Source organism: Clarias gariepinus, chromosome 8, assembly GCF_024256425.1.
Source record: "Clarias gariepinus isolate MV-2021 ecotype Netherlands chromosome 8, CGAR_prim_01v2, whole genome shotgun sequence".
Classification (NCBI taxonomy): Eukaryota; Metazoa; Chordata; class Actinopteri; order Siluriformes; family Clariidae; genus Clarias; species Clarias gariepinus.
In genome coordinates this window covers 31,393,092-31,413,905 of record NC_071107.1, presented here as the reverse complement: position 1 = coordinate 31,413,905, position 20,814 = coordinate 31,393,092, and the positions used below count along the sequence as shown (strand labels likewise).

The window sequence follows — 20,814 nt, the reverse complement described above, 5'->3', positions numbered from 1 at the left end:
CAAATTACACGTACTACCAATAGCACACAATCTATTGACCTTTTACAGACACCTGACTACTATGACATCATTCAAAACAGTGGATGGCAGACGCAGCGTCAAAGAACATTATGCTACTGTGTATTTTTGTTGATAAATGAATTCGAGGTGTATTTTGCAGCTTAAAAACAGAAATATTTCCGAACCTATTAATCGATAGCTTCCGCTCTGCAGCTTATTTTCATGTGCAGTATGTAGTGGTGGACTTATTCAAAAGAAAAATAAATAGATAAAAGTTATAAGGATATTATATTAATATAACCAAGTTTCAGAGGGTGTACAAATATATGATTTGGTGGTGCAAATTAAATGATATGCTGTGCTTTATGCTTGGTAGAAATGATGTGCAGGTAACGTTAATTAATACTGACATTTCACGCTTTCTAATTAATAGCTAACTAACTACCCGCTCAGGGTGAATCCCAAATGGAAAGCTAGTGCACTGTGTAGGGTTTACAATCCCTTGTTCAACACACCAAGTAGTGTCCTTGATCAGGGGTTAGAGAGGAATTCAGGATTTAGTCTTGTGTTAAAAGCTGGTTAGGCATAGAAGACAACACGGGCGGTTCAGAGGCAATACAGAAGAACTTAAAAGCAATTAGGAGGCAAAAAGGAGACAAAGTAGTGTTTAAGATGGCATAGCGTTATATGTTTTCTTGACAAAAACACTACTGTGACCGGTTTTGAATGTGGGTTTTTGGCACTGGCATCAGATAACGTAACATAACGTAATTTGCTATCCAGAAGTGGACTATGGCAAACAGATGTTGTGACGTCACATGCAAAACATGAGAAAAAGTACCATAGATTATTTAAGTACATTTATAGATTTATATGGAATTTCCATTCTCTTATGCTTTTAAATAAATGAACTCTCATTTTTTTAGCATTTTGCGTTGAATCACAATATGCGTCAAAATATTCAGTAATGAAAGTTGAGCATCACGAACGTGCATGTGCTTTTGTCGACATGGCGTAGGTCCAGCTGCGCGTGTTCCCGGTAGTGGAAAAGGAAGCTGTATTGTGTAGTTTCTGTTGGAACTGGGTCTCTCAATGGAGAAAAAAAAAAGTATAGATAGTGCAGTATTATTTCCGCTCATTTCCGGTTGTGAATGGTGACGGAGTTTGAAAATGTTGGCAGAACGATTTCGAGAGAGATTTAATAAGACGGCACCAAGTAACACAGTTATGTCTATCGTTAAGAAAATTTCGTATGTGTCAACATTACGTCTCTTTCGTTTGCTGATAAGTTTGAGAATTTGCGTGAACAATATGAACAGCGTCTAAACCGAGGAGGCGGCACACAAACATTTTGAACATGTCCATTACGGATACCGCGGTGTGTATGATAGTTTCTTTCAGAAGAAATAAACCCACAGGTGACAACAAGGTAAAACTATTTATCTTTTTTATTGCCGTACTGTATATTTTGGCGCGTACTATGTACACAGTATAAGTTCTTATCCTCTGCATTTTGTATGCACTGTGATATTAAGTGTGGTAAATAGTGCAAAGCCAAGGTGTGAACATAATTTTCACACCTTGCATAATTAGAATTGGCTTTGCTTCGTTAATATTCTCATAATAATAACTGTATCCTGTTGGAAGTATTTTACCTCTAAATAAAGGTTATTATTTAATATAATATAAGTGTAATTTAAGTTATTGTAGAACACGACATGGGTTATTCTACCTCAGTGGGTCTGGCTTACATACACAAACCCCCCATGCACCTCATGACAAAGACGCTTCAGAACTTATTGGCCTGTATCAAGCAAAGAAAACTAAGGAGATTGCAAAACTACTAAAATTAGGTTGAGAACTGTAAGACCTGGAAAGATAATGGTAAGGCACCATTTTGGAGGTAAAAAAAAAAAAAAAACATTGTGAATGAGCGTTAGTGAAATCAAAACACTAAAACTCACATCTATGTTTAATAGTGAAAGTAAGAACATTTCTACAAACACAATGTAAAGTGAATAAAAGGGATTGGGACTAAACAGGTGCGTACGCTTAAGAAAACCATTTATCAGTGAGTCTAAAATTTGCTAGGGAGCATAAAGAATGGACTGTAGAGCATTTAACAAAAGGCCTGAAAAGTCCAGATTTACCCTGTTTTAGGGTGATGAGCACATCTGCATAAAAAAAAAAAGTGGTGGATGAAGTGATGCTCCATCGTGCCTAGTGTCTACTGTACAAGCCTGTGTGGACAGGTTTATGATCTGGGGTTGATCCAGTTGGTCAGTCGAGGTTTAGCAATGTTATCTGGCAATAAAATGGGCTCAGCTGACGACTGGGTTTTTCCATCAATGGATTGTTTTTTACATCCCTGATGACACAGGCGTATTCCTAGATGACGTTTCCAGTATTCAGATTATGAAACGGTGCTTCAGAGAGCATGGCTTGCCTGGACCAAGACAGAGTCCAGACTGTAACCCCCTTTTGTCCAACTCGCCCATCATCAATACAAGATCATGGAGAGAAATGAATGCCACTGTGTCTTTTGAAAGTGAATAAAGGATCTTAATCAGATTACTGAAAACACATCCTGTACCTCTGATTAATTTATCCACATAGCCGTTACTCGTAAACACAGTACTGAATAAGAAACCAAAAACACGTCCTTCTCATAAACCCCCCTACACACAGGCATACAGTAAACCCCTGATTTCACTCTTTAGTGTGAAACGTATTCCTCCTTCTTTCTCCTTCAAGGTGCTCTTTATTCTGCAGCAGATGATTGATATAACAGGTCAGGACACAGATGGTACTTGGGAAGCCAAGCAAGCATGAGGGTTTGGGAGAGAAATGGAGGCCAATGCTGAAGAGCCAAAACTGAAGAGATCAATGTAATTCTGCTGCACAAAAGATGATGAATTATGGAGCAGCGTTTCTGGCAGTCCAATGAATAACAGATTACATGTTCATGTTCCCCATTAGTCTTTCTTTTTTTCTCTCTTTTTTTAAATGAAGCAAATACCTGTCCATTAATCTAAAGTTGAACAAAACAACAATAAAAAAAGTGATGCTAAAAAAAAAAGGGTAAGATGTTGCCTTACAAGGATATACCTGTAATTTTCTCTTTATGTAATGAACTTTCTAGCTCACTAGCATAAATTACGAACAAGTAGAGTCCCAAATCCTAAAAACTCACCCATGGAGGAAACTTCCTGGCTGTTAAAAAATGCTGACACCAGAGACTCCTTACATAAATCTTTTAGAGAGAACGCTTCACCTCAGCAATGTCTACACATTAAATATCATTCATTAGGCGTCTATCTGGTGAACAAGCTGTTACTATGGAAACGATAAAGTGATAATAGAAATCCTGTGATTCGAACTCTGGCTGAAATGACTGTCAGAGCCGCTGTTCTAGAGAAAACACAGCCTCTGATCAATCAGATGCGAGAACACGATATGTATTCGCCTTCTGATTTCTATGTCTTCGGATCGTTGGTTGTTAGGGCAATTTGATTTTTGACAGTGAAGAGATGCAAGACTATTGTCGAAAGTGTGTGTGTGTGTGTGTGTGTCCTCGAAAAAGTGCCCTTGCTCTCGACAGGTGTATTCCTAATTAACGTGTGACTGACTGCCTGCCTTAAGCGACTCCATCATTGTTCGAGAGTCACATGACCGCACAATGGGGGAGATAAATTATTATTATTTTTTTTTTTAATCACGTCTCTGCCTGGACATAATTCTTGATTGATTTATAACCCATCACTTTTTATTACATTTCCCATTAAAATCCAATACTGTAACGATCATGACTGTGAATATTAATTTTTCTCTTCTGTAAATTAAAGCTCACCTCAGCTCTCAAAAAAGGAACTGCGAAGAAGACAACACGTATAAATGGTATTTAGGTTAAATGATACGATAAGTGTGGGACACACTTGTAGTACCGTGTCAGCACTAGCATGCGAGCGCCTGATATCAGTGGCATGCTGCAGATGACAAAGTCTCCTTGGCCCACTTTTAATTAAAGAGCACAGACTGCGGGCAAAAAACTCGATGGCAGGCGAACTTTGATAGCGGCAAGCCATCAGAGGATCAATGAATTAAAAGCAATACTACTCGTCTGTGCCAACCCGCGCACGACTCAGAAATGAGCAGTCATCATAAAAAACGAGGGGCTTTTTTTTCCTTTTTTGATTGCCTGCCCTGTGGACCGTCCTTCAAAAACCTTGAAACGCAAAAAACTTTACAGTTTATTTGATCATATTCGATGTCTGGGTCAATGCAGAGGCTTGTGTCTGGGGGGTGGAAGGTTTTCACTATGTTCCATGGTGAGGCTGTAAAGTCTAATAACGACAGTAAGGCGGCGTTGGGTAATTTCACTGAGCTGGGAGGTGCAAAAAAGAAAGAAGCGCTCATGCATTTCACATTCACACTCTCTCTCTCTCTCTCTCTCTGTCTGCCTTTTTGCCACCCTCACTGACAGCTGGTGCTAAATCCTGACTCTCACACGCAGACCAATGGATTCCAGCATTATTTAATTTGAGCAAAAGAGAAAGATGATATTTACAGATCTTGACACTGTGCCAAATCGGCCGAATGGACTCGTCTACAATTCGGTCATCGTGTGTGCGTTGCCTTAACGAATCAAGAATTTTATTATAGTTTTTTTTTAAATAAATAAATTAATAAACCTCAGCCATGTGAATTCACAGAATGATTCTCTTGTGCATGCCAGTCACTGCAGGCTGGATATCAAATCTCTGTCATCAGCTTTCTCAGCACCTGAGAGCTTTACTCATTTAGAGCTGCTAATTTATTTACCCACTGACTAACAGCGAGTCTCTTTTATACAGTATGCTCGAACAACCCGGGTCAGCGTGTCGGCCAGTCACCCCATCTAAGGGATCACCTGACTGAGACATAAGTACTCTCCGGTATGCAGCTGTTACCCGTCAGTCTCAGGGTTTTACACAGGTCTGGTCAAGTTGCCTCTGCCTACATTTATCAGACACATGAGGAAACCCTAGACCTGATGATCCCATGTACTGCTAGTAAGAAGACATCTGCTCTTCCTAGGGTTACAGTCATTGGGGCAAAGTGCCAAAGAGAAGGACGTTAATCATGTGCGAAGTTGTATTTATAAGCTTGTCGCGTTTATAACTACTCGTAGATACAGCAACTCCTAGAGATACTCACTTTCTGGCTGCTTCTCGTTAGGCGTGATGGAGCGGATGAAGTCCTGCGGCGTCATGTACACCTCGGCGTCTCCTTGCTCGCTGATGATCTTCAGCGTGGCGAAGTAGCGGAAGATCTTGTCGGGGGTGGAGTAGGCTCGGATGCGGTTCTCGTACTCCATCACCTGGACAAGGAGGGATGTTGGAGAAGGTTACACAAGAACATTACATCTGTATCATGGGTACGCAAAACAGAGCAATATTCTACAGGAACACATTAAAAAAAGTTAAAGTTAAACAAGAGCGATGATGATGTGCTGATGTATAACACAGCTTTCGGGGTTGAACTCCAGAACAAAGCAAGCGAGAAGTGTACTGTTTACCATAACATTATGACCACGTGTGTAAAGCATTTTTTTATTGTGTCCAAGTGTAGTGACAGTTCTTTAGTAGTCATAAATAAAAAAGTTAAAAAGGATGTAGCAGTGTGAGAGTGGAATCTGTTTAACAACAATGTAATGTCATATTTATGGAAAATCCGGAAATAGAAGCAAAAGCAAGTGTCATCACACAGGTTTCTTGGTAAAGTCAGACAAAAAGAAAAATTACTGTTTAGCGGGTGTGTAAATCATTAGGTCTTATGGGGAAATTCACCTTGATATACGAGTGCTTTGGTTTACAAGCACTCATCCTGAATGAATTATGCTCACAATCCAAGGTTTAACTGTACATCAAAAGGCACAGTGAGAAAAGAAAGGTTTACCTGCTGTAAACGTATATAATGTAAAAAAATAAGAATAAATGAAGCAATTAAAAACTAATAAAAAAGTATGCATAAATTACTTTGTACATAATATACTTTGGCTCACACACAGGAGACAGATGTGCCAGCCAGGAAGTGGGATCAGAACAGTGTGTGTGTGTGTGTGTGTGTGTATCTGTCACTGTTTTGATCTACAGGGAAAAAAGGTACTGGAACACACTCTGACAGGCTGCCATCATGGCACAGGTGCCATCTGCTACTAGAGCATGCTGATGGCGCAAAAAAAGGCCCGAAAACACACAAAAAAACAACAACATAGGGACATGCACACACATACACATACAAATGCACATATATGAAGCGTGAAGCTTTTCTACTTTAAAACAGAATAACCCAAAGTCTGGATTGTGCTTTAGTCAAAGTTTTAATTTCGGGTGAATTAGTCACTTCTTTAATGTCACATCTGCTACTGGGAATTAGATTCTCTGACTAGAAGTATTTATATATTCAACTTGCAAAGTATATTAATAATCCCTTAATAAAAAGCCCCTCTGGCTTGCAGAAAGATGAGCAATTCCTTGTCGTTTCTTTTGCCCTGAAAATATTGTCAAGAAGACTCAAAACACCACTAGTAATATTTTGGTATCAAATAATGTCATACAACACAGGACAAAAGGATGTGTTTGTGAAATTTCACCTCTGTTAAACAAACAAACAAACAAACAAACAAAAAAAAAACAGCCAGTTTGGAAAAATCTTTTTTTTTATGTGTTTAAAGTCCACAGTTTCCATCTATGGTATGACGTGATAATGGAGCAGGGTGCGTGAGTTTTACTAGTTGACCAATAATTTAAAATAGTCAACTAGTCAACTAGTCATGTTATCCACAATAAAACATAACTGGTCTAACAAAAGTGAAAAAAATGCTATATTTGTCTATTTTGACAACAGGGAGTGTGAATGCATATTTCAATCAATAGTCTTAAACAGGCTAGTACTAATCACAGTCGACCCCCGAAATTGGCGGGGGTCACGTTCCTGGAGCACACACAAGCTGTAAAAAACCATGAATTTTGGATGTGGTAAAAAAAGAAAATGCCTAAACAGTTTAAACCCTAAATATGTCCCTAAACCCTAACATTCATTTCAATTTCAAACTCAAAGCTCAATTACCCTTAAAAAAATTTTTAATAAAAAAATATAAAGGTAAATGCGTGTACTATACAGTACTGTACTGCTATGTTCCTCACAGTGCTAAAATGTACAGTAAAATAATGATGTTGCCCCTATATGTACTGTAATTCATGCAAGCTTGTTTTCTTTGGTATGCTCGGTCATTTTCTTTGGTATAAGTACTGTGGGGTAAATACAGGAATAATTCACCATCCCAAGCCGCATTGTTTTCCTTTACGGTTGCTTTGTGTTCTGTCTACAGTACTAAACAAATATACGGAAATAAATATGGAAATAAATATGGAAATGTAGCTGTTATTTATGTTACAAAATTAGTAAATTATATTGTTTTTATTAAGTTTAGCATTAAAGAGCCATGAAAAATTGTAGAGGATATTTGTGGTTCCCGCGAATCATTATTAGTTAGGTTCTAAAAGAATTGCGTAAGCGACTGAGGCCGCAAACTCTGAACCGCGACTTTGCAGGGGTCGACTGTATTAAATCTCCAGCTCCGATACGTTTTAGACTGCACCACTTGTTACTGTAGTCTTAGATTACTACTGTGTCTTTGAAATCTTTCAAATTGATGTTGTTTATCATCACATACACAAACATACACAGTATGATGTGCAGTGAAACGCTTATACAGCTGCCTTGACCTAAAAGGCAGACGAATTAAACGATATAAAGAGAAACAAAAGTAAATAAAGTAGAAAGAATTTACAACAATGACGAAAAATTGCACTAGAGAGTACAATTATACTAAAAGTAGAATAAAACATTATTAAATAAAAATATTGATATACTTTTTAAATTAGGCTAAAAATATTTGCTAAAGTTACAAAATAAAATAGAATTCAAATAGAATTGTATAAATTAGACAGGATTTACAGACTGGAAAAAAAAAGGAATTCTAAGGTATAAATGTGTAAGAATATGTTGTGTGGGTGTGACCGGAGCAGTATGACTGAAACATAAAGCATGAAATAAAATAGTACTGATACTGATGTGTGTGTTGGCAGCAGTGTGGCTGTCCATGATTCAAAGTGCACTTAGTCCTCGATAAAGTAAAAAGGGAAAAGGGGATCTTGGGCATTCTGAAATGCTTTTCTGCTCACCACGGATGTAAAGAGTTGTCATACGAGTTATCATAGCCTTCCTGCCACCTTGAACAAGTCTGGCCATTCTCCACAGACCTATCATACCAAAAAGCATTTTTGCTCACTGGATGGTTTTTAAACATTTTTTTTAACACCACTCTGAGTAAAACTGTTTCTGAAATACTCAGAATCCGGAATCAACAACCATGCCATGGTTAAAGTCACAAAGATCTGACTGGGTCTATGCATTGTGTTGCCAAAGTGATGCTTATATTAAAATAGCATATTGAGTTTATATACCAGATATATAAACAGGAGAGAACCTAAGTGTGTATGTTGTCCTACAGAATGTGTCAAGTCTACTGGTTTTAGCATCTGTAAACTTTGCACTTGAGAGAGCAAGCGAGAAAAGTAATTACTCTTTCCTCATGCTTGTATTAAGACAGCTGTATCCTAGATTGCATTTATTCAGCTCTAAATTATAGATGTCACTTTGAAGCTTGTAAATCTGGGGCCAACAGCTTATTAACGAAATTCAGATTACACAGCGTGACCTTAATTCCTGCCAATAGAGGCTATCTCTGAATGGACGATTGGCGTGCACAAGCCTACAGGCGAATCTGAGCAAGCTGTACGATGTATTGTGAATGGCGAACAATGCACACCTCATCATCTATACCCAGATCCTCTCCAATCGTTTTACCCCGGGACTCGTAATCATTTTAAGCAGATGAGAAAGGATGATGGAGTACAGCGTTATAATCCTGAACTCAACAGTCAATAGACCGAGTGCTCAAGTCAATACGTCTAACCAATTCGACTTCCTGCTGGAGCTTCACGCAGCAGCACGTTTGTAAATATGTGTCTGTTTGTGGGAACGACTGCCAGCACAGCCTCCAAACTGTTTACCATGAATTATAAATTGACACATATTTACAGATCTACTTCTGCAGAGATATTTACTGTATTTATCTTACAATTTAAGATTAAATTTTCTCCTTTTGCTGGCTCCTAGTCTTAAAATATGATTTAAACATGCTAATTCATTCAGATTAATGTATGCCATTTTATATTGTTCCCTTGTTTTAGCTGTTCCAGTTTGTTTAAAGTGCATGTGTTATACTCACCTCACACAGGCCAGCCCATTTTTTATGTCAGGAACAGCTGCACCCCTGCTCTTTCAAACATTTATCAAACCAGATACATGGCAAGAGCTTGAATTAAATGGGGTCTACTAGGCAAAATTCAAAATAAAATAAAAGATTAAATCACAGTGCCTAACACGTCTCACCGCGGGTCAATGGCATAAGTGGTTCAAGCTCAGGAGAAGGCAAATATATACTCTTCATATACTGTACGTAGTAAGCTACTGTACAACTGCAGAAGACCACATCAGGTTCCAATCCTGTCTGATTGGAAAACAAACTGGGAACCAAAAATCATCTTTTTCTTTATCATATTTATTATTTGTTTGGCCATTTTGCTAAGTATTATCCCAACCCCTTCCTCTCTGTTTAAGGGACCAAATCTGACACTTACCTTTAAAACACTATTTTTTTCATCTGTAGCTGATTAGACATTTAAATCTGTTTTCACACTGAATGTTAACGACTCCCTGATACGTGCAGATGTTTAATAAAATATGATTATAGAAAAGATGGTCAATTAAGCAATACTTTGAAACCCATAGACAATAAAAACAATAATCCAGTACAATGCTGTGTGATATAACAGCCATCATTAGTAGGCAGACAGTTCAACACTCTGCTTTGAAGAGATTTTGCTCTTTTACTGAAACAGAGAAACATGGAAGGGAAAGGAAAATGAGAGGAAAAAAAAAAAACACACACTGTACTGATGTAAATTTAACCATGCTTGCAAAATAGATTAGACTTTGCCACAAGACATATTCTCAGACTGCAGATGAACCATTCAAACATCATGTATAAGGCTTTTTTTTATTGAAATTTATTGTGACTGAAACAGTACAGGTGTTTCTTTAATGTTTCAGTATTTTAATATGTATGCTATTCTAGTCCTTTAATAATTTAAATTCTACAGTTTAAATCAAGTAACCAGGCAACTACCTTCTAATCAAGTTCAATATTAGCCTTACACTTAGACTGCAAGGTTTAATCACATTAGGGTTACAAATATAGACTGCCCTTAGGAGGAGAAGATGAAGAGGTCACATACAGGTCAAGTCAATGATTACCTTACGGTCACGGAAGCCAACCCTCTGCTTCTTCTTTTTGCCCTCCGAGCTCTCACCATCCTCGGCTTCCTCATCACTGCTGCCTGCGGACTCCACCGCGCTGTCTGCGTCCATGTCTTTCCCCGCTCCCATCTCACGCAGCTCCTCCTCGAGCTTGACAGACGAGGCTGGCTCGGCATACGCCCTGCCAATCAGGACACAAATCTTGACAACGGGAACAGACTTGAAATAACGATGCTCAATTTACAAAACAAAAAGGAAAAAAAAAGAGAGAGACAGAAAGGAGAGCTGCCAAAACACTAGACATCCTGATGCTGCATGGCCTATGGATTAAGCTTCATGATTCCAGTCCTGGTTCATAATGAACAGCTGGTTGCAGTTCACTATCAGGAAATAAAATGATGGAGGTATGACTAAGAATATAAAAAATATATATTTAGATAAGGTTAAAGGCACATTTATTTAAACATACAAATGTACAAAAAAGTACAAATCCCACCAAGATTACCAAATGTGGTTCTTTACCCAATTGAGGTATAAATGATAACTTCACTGACATTAAATAAAAACAATTAAAACAAAAATAAAAATAAATGTAAATGTAAAATGGTCCTGGAAAAGGTCTTGAAATGTAGAATTTCCCAATATTTCAACGAGTATCCATTAAAGTGTTTTAAACTTCCATGCACTACCTACAAAATGTTTTGATGTACTTTTGATTACTTACAGTGAACTCCACAACGAACCGCGTAAAACCGAACTTTACAAACTTCCATGATTTACAGATCACCTACGGCACCACACGGTTTGCTACACACTGTCGAGACTTGTCGAGAACTACTGCTATTTCTCTCAAACCCCAAACAACCTGTCAAGACTTCATTGAATTTTTCCACTACTATTAACATGTTAACAACGCCCTGGGTGTTGCCTGTTTTGGATTCCTGAATATCCAAAAGGGATGACCATTGAATCGCTTTACCTCCTCATATTAAGTGCACAACAATACTGGTGTAAATGAAGCGTTCTACATAGTGCACTGTACGTCATTTATAAAATGCAGTCACCCAGTTGGCGCTGCATCGTTCGGGAATCATCACTTCATCATCTGGTCTGGGATTTCCTACATTTTACCTGAGCCTCCAGTAACAAACTGGACTCCATATTAACTTAAAGACATTGAATGTTATATTAACCTTCTAGCTGCCTAACACACAGTATGACTGCAAAACAATAGCTGCTGTCTGTTATCACCCAAATGAGGACGGGTTCTTTGTTGAGTCTGGTTCCTCGGCTTTCTCATCAGGGACTATCTGATTATTATGATTCACACATATTTTCTCTTACTTTTTATACACGTTTTCATAATTTTCTTTTGATTATGTAAACCTGCTTTTCGACACTGACCAAAATAAAATCGAATCTGACTGGTCTGTGTGTTGCCATATGACTGAGGTTCCAAACAGCGAAGTGATTCAGAGCAAAAACGTGGCAAACTTCTAATTTAATGCCACTGTGTCATTTTTTTTCCCAACTACAATTGGACATAATACTGGACACTAATACCCACCCAATCTTTAATAAAGTGGAAGATGCTAATATTATAAACTTGATTAAAATGCAGCTGGACAAATGGCAGCAAACACAAACAGCTGTTATTCTCAGTTGAGTGCCTCCCTTCTGGAGCTGTGCTACTCTTTAGGCACATTCATTTCTTTCTCTCTCTCTCTCTCTCTCTCACTCTCTTTACCACACTATTTTATAAATAATCTCAATGAAGTGATGAGTTCGCTGGCAATATGTCCCCGCATGTACATCTGTCAGCAGTGGGAACCTGACGGTGTGTGTGTGTATATATATATATATATATATATATATATATATATATATATATATATATATATATATATATGACGTGACCTATATGAAAACCTTTTCTTTCCTGTTTCTCTTCTTCTATCTAATACATCGAGCTTTCTATCATATACATGTGTGTGAAGCGGTAAGGGTCGGAGTGAAGAGTGATAATGTGTTGTTACTTGGTCCAGAGGAGTCCCGTAGTTGCTGAGATGCCAGTCACTCCTGCCAGAGCGGCCAGCAGCAATCTGCGATGCTGAGAAGAGCGCGTGCTGCCGCTGTGCATGCGGCGTGAACACTGCAGCATCCCAACTGAGACTGCCGTCAACGCCCGCACGCGGTACATGCTGTCAAACACACACACACACACACACACACACACACACACACACACACACACACACACACACACACACACACACACACACACACAGGCAGTGAGAGAAATGTCCAGATTAGCAGAGTAATAGAAAGAAATTTCACAGCATGCCAACTGCAGCTACAGTCCAAGTCTGCAGGTTTTGAGTTTGTCACATTGCATCTGCTTAGGTCTGATTTTCCGAAGGTGATGACGCTAGGTGACAACAGCATTGGTATTATTTTAAAAACTAATTCCTAAATAAAAAAAAAACATAGATACCATGTCCTGAACATTAATATCACTGTATGATGATAATGATGATGATAACATTAAGGATTGATTACTTTTATGTACAATCATATTCAATATCTTCAGCTTGTAAGTGAAAGTATAAAATGTATAAAGTCAAAAGGATTCATTGTATACGGTATATTGTATGTGTGTGTGCGCGCGCGGGAGGTCGGCCTCACCGGTTTCAATATACTGTATCAGTCTGTGATAGAGTCACGATGATAGAAAATGTCTGTCCTGTAAAGCTGTCCTGATGGTGAATAATATGATGGAGAACAGCTCTGAGATAAAATGGCGTCTAGGATTCCTCTCACGATTTAAAGACGCAGAGACAACACTCTTACATATCTAAGATTCATTTTCTTAAGCCCGGTTACGGTTTTTGTGTGGAAAGGGAAGAGACATTTAGTCAAGTGGATTGGTTTGCTTTACATTGTACATTTGTGTTATAGGCGTGTAAGACTCGCTCTGTCGGACTTAAGAACAAATCAGACTTACGTACGTGCTCCCGGAACGGAACTCGTTTGTAAGTCAGGAACTACCTGTACTAGCATTTTATCAACACTAGTAAGAACAGCAGCAAAGAAAAACTCCCTGAAAACACACAAGGAAGAAAATCGTAATGGAACCAGAGTGCAATACGTCTTTTACTGTACACGCTAATGACCGTTATTGAAAAACGTAAACTAAATGTAATGGTTTGATAATAAATGCACAAGTTTGCATACAGTAGAGCACTGCTTTACTCTTTGTCATTGAATCACGTTCCAAAGCATGCACTTTACACAAACCCTTGTTTAAGAAAAGGTCATGCTAAATTATCTGGTATAGATTATAGATAAATTCATGTTTATGCATACCTACAAGAAGCAGACGAGTGTTTGCGCTGGGAAGCAGGTCAATTAGACTTCCTTACAGAATATATATATATATAAATTATTTATATATATATATAAATTATTCACACAATAGCTCCACTTTAGCACTTGATTTCATTCAGGGAAACAGTTTATTCTTCAATCACTGAGACTCATTGATTTTAAGTAATATCCTAGATAATCATTTCCAAACATGACAATAAAAAAAAATATTAAAAAAGAGACGATCAGTGTTCCTTGACTATGATCACTAATCTTTAAATTTCATTTGCAGAGTCACCGAAGCCAGCGCTGTGTCACAGCATGTCGATCTGTAATTAAAGGGGGGGTCTGGAAACGCCAACCTGTCGATACCCTTTTACTGATTGCCTCGGCACCAATCCCAGCGCCTGATTCAGCAGAAGGGACCCAGCGTTAATTGGAGCGAGCTGCCGCCTGTGACTGCGGAGGATTACCGAGATGTTCTCTGGAGGATGAGAGGTTTTTGGCAGGTTCTTCTTTCACAAAGTATGCAGGAGCTTGTACTGCGCCTACCGTTTAAAAAGGCACCGTACTGTGAAGCGATTTACAGCATAACCTTATACGAGTCTCGTACATCATTAAATGCACTGTTTTGATATATTTAATATATGTATTTTTAATTCTGTTTTATTGATGAATAGGGGTTTTCTTTTCTTTCTCCTTTTTTTAAAAGCAAAATGTGCGATCTGTTTATATTTTCTGATGCTACCTCTGTCTATGCAAGCTTCTTATTTAGCAAAGTTTGTGTCTTTGTCTAGATATATTGCACTCCAGCTCCTAGGTCGTCTTGGAAACCAAATATTTAACTTATGCCAAAGATGTATCATTATGCATGTTTGGTCGATGTATGAGGGTGATCCTAGGAGTATTCACCTCTAGGGTTTTCTTTTTTTGGTTGCTGTTGTTTTTCTCTCTTCTCTTTTTTCTTCTGCTTCTTTCAAGATGGTAATCATTTATCTATACATTCTTGTAGGCTGGGGACGAGAAGACGTAAGTTACTTCCATTTGCGCATTATTTTTGTTCTATTTAATCTGTGGGAGCCTTGTTGTTTTCTTTTGTTGTTGTTTTTTTCCTTTTACATTGGGCTTACTCAGAGTCGTAGCCACAATTACTGTGAGAGCGACTTTTGTTTTAGTTTGTTTTAGCACAACTTTTGGACAGGTTTTTTTTTTTAAATCTCATGTCCACTATACTTGAGGTACATTGAAGCCAGGTCCATTAACTGCTATATTTGGCATTACAGATGATTCAGTTCCATTAAGTTCTGCACATAAAGATGATATCGCCTTCTCATCTTTCTTGGCCAGACGTACAATACTTTTACATTGGAATCCGTTAATTGTCCCTCAATCTCTCAGTGGATTAAAGATTTAAGATTGAAGACTAAAGATTTTTTTTTTCCTAAGCTAGAAAAGATCAAATATACACTGAGAGGTTCTACTAATGTTTTTTTCACAAATGGCAACCATTTATTTCTTATTTAGAAAATTTACAGGTACTGCTGAATAATTATCTAACCTGGGTCATGCATCGCCGTGTATGTATGACCAAATCTAATTTACACAGATTCGTGTGAGCTGAAATGCTAGGGTATGTATGTGTGTAGGTTTTGGTGCATGTTATGGTTGGTGGGGAGTTTTTATTTTTTCTTTTTAATTCGATTTATATTAGTAATAATAAAACATTTAATTAATTGTTTTTGATATGTTCATGTATGACAATTGTTCAATAAAAAAGAAATGTAATGCACTGTTTTGTCTCACGTCCAGATTCGTGCTTTTTTTTTTAAACGTAAAGCTTTAAGAAGAGTGAAAGCTCACTGAAGCGTCGTAAGCAGCTCCACTGAAATAGATGTCCTTTCTAAAGCCAGTGCACTGAGAAGAGAACAGCATCACTGTTTAAAGCTTATTTTTGTCCAGCTAATGAACTTTTTGACGTTAAAAGGCTGAAGCACATAATAAATACTGTATAGTTTACAACTGCACAGCATAATTTGATAATCCACTTGAGTGGGTTTTTCCTCAGCAGGAAACGCACGTGTTCTCGCAACTGAATTCCGCATTCAGGAAAAAAATAAATAAATAACACAACCTTAATAAATACACTATACTGTCAAAAGTATTCGCTCGCCTGCCTTCACATGCCTACTGTGAACTTGAGTAACACCCAGTTCTAAATCCACAAGGTTTAAAGGTTTAATATGATGTCAGCCCACCCTTTGCAGATATAACAGCTTCAACTCAGCTAAGAAGGCATTTCACAAGGTTTAGGCGTGTGTATAAGTGGCAGTCAAGTTGGAACAGGAAGGGACCATCCCCAAACTGTTCCCACAAAAAATTGGCAGCGTGAAATTGTCCAAAATGTCTTGGTATGCCGAAGCATAAGGAGTTGCTTTTACTGAAACTAAGGGACTAGGCCCAACTATTAAAAAACCAACCCCAGACCAGCTCCAACATGACTGCGTACCAGTGCACAAAGCAAGGTCCATAAAGACATGGATGAGAGAGTTTGGCAAAAAAGAACTTGAGTCATGACCTCAACCTAATAGAACACCTTTGGGATGAATTAGAGCGGAGACTGCGAGACAGGCCTGCTTGTCCCACATCAGTGTCTGAACTCATCATCATATTAAACCCTGTTGGTTAAGATTATATGCATGTGAAGGCAGGCGAGTAAATCCTTTTGGCAATATATATAGTTTTTTATTTTATTATTTTTTTATCAAAAATATTTCTTCTTTCATCCTTTAAATTTTACATTTAAAGGATTTGAAGTAATCTCTCACCAACAGTATTGTGTGTTTGATGAGTGGTGATTTCACAAAGCACGAACGAAACGAGCCTCAGTCCTGAGAGAGAAAGATATAACAGCCCTCGTGCTTGTTTTTGCTTGCACATTAATACACACAATCATTCACACTACTCGATGAAATAAATCTAATCCACAGTAAGAGTAAGAGTTACTATGGTCAAAATCTGCAATAACACACGTCTAAGTCCATCTGCGTGTTACCATAAAATTAGAAAGCCGATGGAAAAATAATCTGTTGTTTGTCTTTCAGCTGTTCCCATCAATGGGTCACCACATTGGCACAGGTTTTTATGCTGGACACCATTCCTGGCGCGACCCTCATGCCTGGCACCGCGTCCAAAGGCTGGGAATCGGACCCTGGCCTTCAATATGGCAGATGAGACACCTACTAGTGAGCCACCAATGTTTCTCTATATAAAATAGCCTGTACAGAGAGTAAACTGAACTGAGTGACACGACAGCATTAAGACACCGGGCTGCTGCTGCTAGGTGCTGATTAATCGCCTGAAGAAAGACTGGGCAAGCATGCTGTTCAAACAATTACACAGACAAATGCAGGCTTTTTAGCTCTTGGACGTCCTGCCAACAGCACTCGGTCCACAAAGTAAGACATTTTGGCTTTGTGAGGAACACGTGGAGTGGAACAAAGGAAAAAAAAAAAAAAAAACAGCAGTTAAAAGTTCACTGTTGTTTAGTTTATGGTCACACACTGGTATGTTTATCATCAGCTTATATTCTAATCAATAACAAAAATAAACAAATAAATAAAAAGAACTCACTCAAGATGCGGTATAAATGAAAAAAATGGGGGAAAAAAAGATTCCTGTTCAAGGTTAAACAGTCTGAAATGCTTTGCTGCTCACCACACTTGTAAAGACTGGTTATTTAAGGAAATTTACAAGAGAGGGTTAAAATTATCTGCTCTCTGGCGGTAGAATTTATTTTAATTAACTTTAACTTTTTGAAGACATCATCATATTTCCACACAATGTCCTTGCTTTTCAATACACTTTGTCCATCTGTCGACAAGCTTTATATTCTCTCATAATTTTTTTTTTTGAGTTTTAGAAATTCCCACCTTTAGAAAAGGTGCTTTGATGATTGTACATGATTTCTTTTAGATTCAACTTATTCCCAGACCAAATTCATCATATTTAACACAACTTTCTTGCTTTTCACTTTAGTCCATCTTGTCAACAAGCTTTCGTATTCCCTCATTAAAAATGTTTTAGACTGAGCTGCAATCCATGAATGCACTGCTGTCTTCATTTCTTCATCAGAAGTGAATTTTCGTCCTCCTGCTTTCAGGGTACCGAACAGGTAAAAGTCTGAAGGAGCGAGATCAGGACTGTAGGGAGGACGGTTTACCACCTCAAAGTTTTTGCAGAGATGGGCAGAAGTGTGAGGCGAATCAGAAATCAGAATCAGAAAACTTTATTGATCCCGCAGGAAATTGCTTCAAGGATGTGGTATAAATGAAAAAAATGGAGGAAAAAAAAGATTCCTGTTCAAGGTTAAACAGTCTGAAATACTTTCCTGCTCACCACACTTGTAAAGACTGGTTATTTGACTAGCATTGTCATGCGAGATCACAACGCCCTTTGACATTAGTCCTTTTTTAAATCGAAGTTTAGCCTTAGCTCTTCAATAAGCATCTCAACAATCAAGCGCTGTTAATTGTTAAACTTTTTTCCTGATAATGTTTCATTACTGGGGCTTAAGAATCCCAGAAAACTGTAAGCATCAATTTTCCAGCTGATGATTTCCTTATAAACTTCTTTTTTCTCTCGGCCTGTGATTAAGGATGTTTCTGTTCCGTGCTGTTTACTCTCAGCCTCGTAGTGATAAATCCATGTCTTATCACCAGTAATGATTCTCTTTATCAAACAAACGAACAAAAAGCATCGTAAAGACCAACAAGAGTTTTTCCATACATGCGGGTTATATAAAATTTTTAAATACATTAAATATATCTGTAGTGGGGATCGTTTTTGTCTCGCCCTTGTATATTTACATGTCTTTTGTAAATGATTGAGGACAACTGCGCATAGAAAGAAAAAAAAAGAAGAAAAAAGTACTGCCAAAAGAAAAAAAAAGTTTTTTCTGACAGCCTGTTGCAGGACACTTCAGCTTTCGAGTCCTAATAATGAAGAAAATAATTCTGTCCCGCACTTTTAATGCACAATACATCAGATTTAATAATTAATATTGCAGCTGAATATTAACTGTAAAGTTTTAATGATTATCTAAGAAGTTTATAGTAACTATTGCACCGGTTTTGAAAGAGTTGCAGGGATCTTATCACTCCAAAGGTTAAGCTAGCTTAACACAAGAACTGAAAGAACTAAGCTAAACACTAAGACTCCATCAATCCTCTGATCAGAGAAAAAAAATGCTCCGAGTGCTCCATCACATCACGTCTCACACAGTGCTGTAGTAGAGCCAGTCTTTCTTCCTCCAGCACCTCCAGAAATGTGATTTTAGAAGTACAGAATACACACAAGGTGAAGAGAAAGAGGAAGCTAATGGTTACATTATCAAGTCAAACATTTTGCAGTCATGAAAGCTGATTCTCATCACGTTGGAAGAGAGAGAGAGGAAGAGAGAGAGAGAGAGAGAGAGAGCGCAACCAATTACTACACGCCAGCTGGGGGAGCAGGAGGAACTTCCCAGTGTGTAACCAAAAAAAAAAATGCTGAAAGATTTAATCATTAATCAGCAACAGAAAATACTGGAGGTCTCGGAATAGAAAGGTTTTTTTTATGTATATACAGTGTAGTGATGTATATGATATTAAAAATTACATCAAAACACATCAAAATAACCCAAGATGCAGTATTTATTTGCAGAGCTTAAATAACTCAAAACAAATCGCAAATAAATTTGTAAACAAATTGTGTTAATGCATGGGCCAAATAACATTAAGGAATCAGTATTAGATGTGGTCGGCTGGCGTCACATGGTTCGGCCAAAACACGTGATCGTCTTCGGCCCTCTCAGGTGACTGGTAGTAGTAGCCTTAATGTAGGAGACCAGTAGTGACGGGGAGGAATTGGACACGACTAAATTAGGGGGAAAAAGTCTGTATTTGGTGGAATAACCTTGATTTACAATTTTACGGCTTTCATGCATTTTGGCATGCTCTCCATCAGTTTTTCATATCACCCTTTTTGCAAAAAAGCAAACAGCTCAGCTTTGTGACTATCCATCTTTCCCCTGATGACATTCCACAAGTTTTATGGACTAAATTGCAGTGGTCTCTTTTTTTTCCAAAGCTGTACATACACAACCGCTCAAAAGTTTGGGATTCCTCGCAAATTTCTTTGTTTTTGTTTAGTGATTTATTTTCCACATTCAACAACAATACTAGGGATTTTAAAACTATAAAATAAAACATATGGAATTAGTTAGTCATGTAACAACAACAGTCAGTGATTATTTTACGACACGGAGGGCAGCCTTTCTGAAATAGTTCATGCAAGAACAGTATTGTCGAGTGCATTTGCAAAACCCACCAAACACCATGATAAAACTGGCTCTCATCAAGACCAAAACTTAAATCCTGCTGCAGAGAAAAGGTTCATTTAGAGTTACCAGTCTCAGAAATCTCTAATTAACAAACACCTCGGATTAGTGCTGTTATGAAGGCTTTAAGATCATAAGTAGCAGATACATCTCAATATCAACTGTTAAAAGGAGATTTTTGTGTATTTTAGATAAATGCCTTTAGCATTGTTTTACAATGAAGAAAGGAAAAGAATAATGAACAACCATGGAGTTAGAGAGTGATCCCAAACTTTTGAGTGATAGTGTGTATACGGTGTACATGTTAGCTTTTTACATCTGTTTACCTGCTCAGAAATCTTAAAACAGCCTTTAACACAAAGAAATATTTGCAACAACACAATAACAACATTAACACTGCAAGTTCTGGTCCTGGACATTCTTATAAACCATGAATGAAATAAAACTAAAGCTGTTCTCTTTTATATTTTACTTCTAAGCAGTTAATAAGCAGTTAAAGACTTTGTTTCACTGGAGAACAATTATGACATGCCAAACCCCTTTAGACGTTCAACATAGAAGAGATTATGCAAATGAAATAAGACAAAAGATCTTTGTAAATCACCTACATGCAAAGAAACTATATCTAAAGGTATGTAAAAGGC

General features: G+C 37.8%; 1 protein-coding gene across 1 annotated transcript in view; it reads right to left on the bottom strand.

Moving 5' to 3' along the window:
• Positions 1-20,814, bottom strand: part of micu1 (mitochondrial calcium uptake 1) — a 50,785-nt gene that overhangs the window by 23,518 nt on the left and 6,453 nt on the right. The window contains exons 2-4 of the mRNA XM_053501861.1: positions 12,465-12,629; positions 10,426-10,609; positions 5,197-5,359 (exon numbers count right to left, since the gene is read on the bottom strand). Of these exons, the coding sequence (XP_053357836.1) occupies positions 5,197-5,359; positions 10,426-10,609; positions 12,465-12,628 (511 nt within the window). The 5' untranslated portion in view covers position 12,629. The remainder of the gene's footprint in view (positions 1-5,196; positions 5,360-10,425; positions 10,610-12,464; positions 12,630-20,814) is intronic.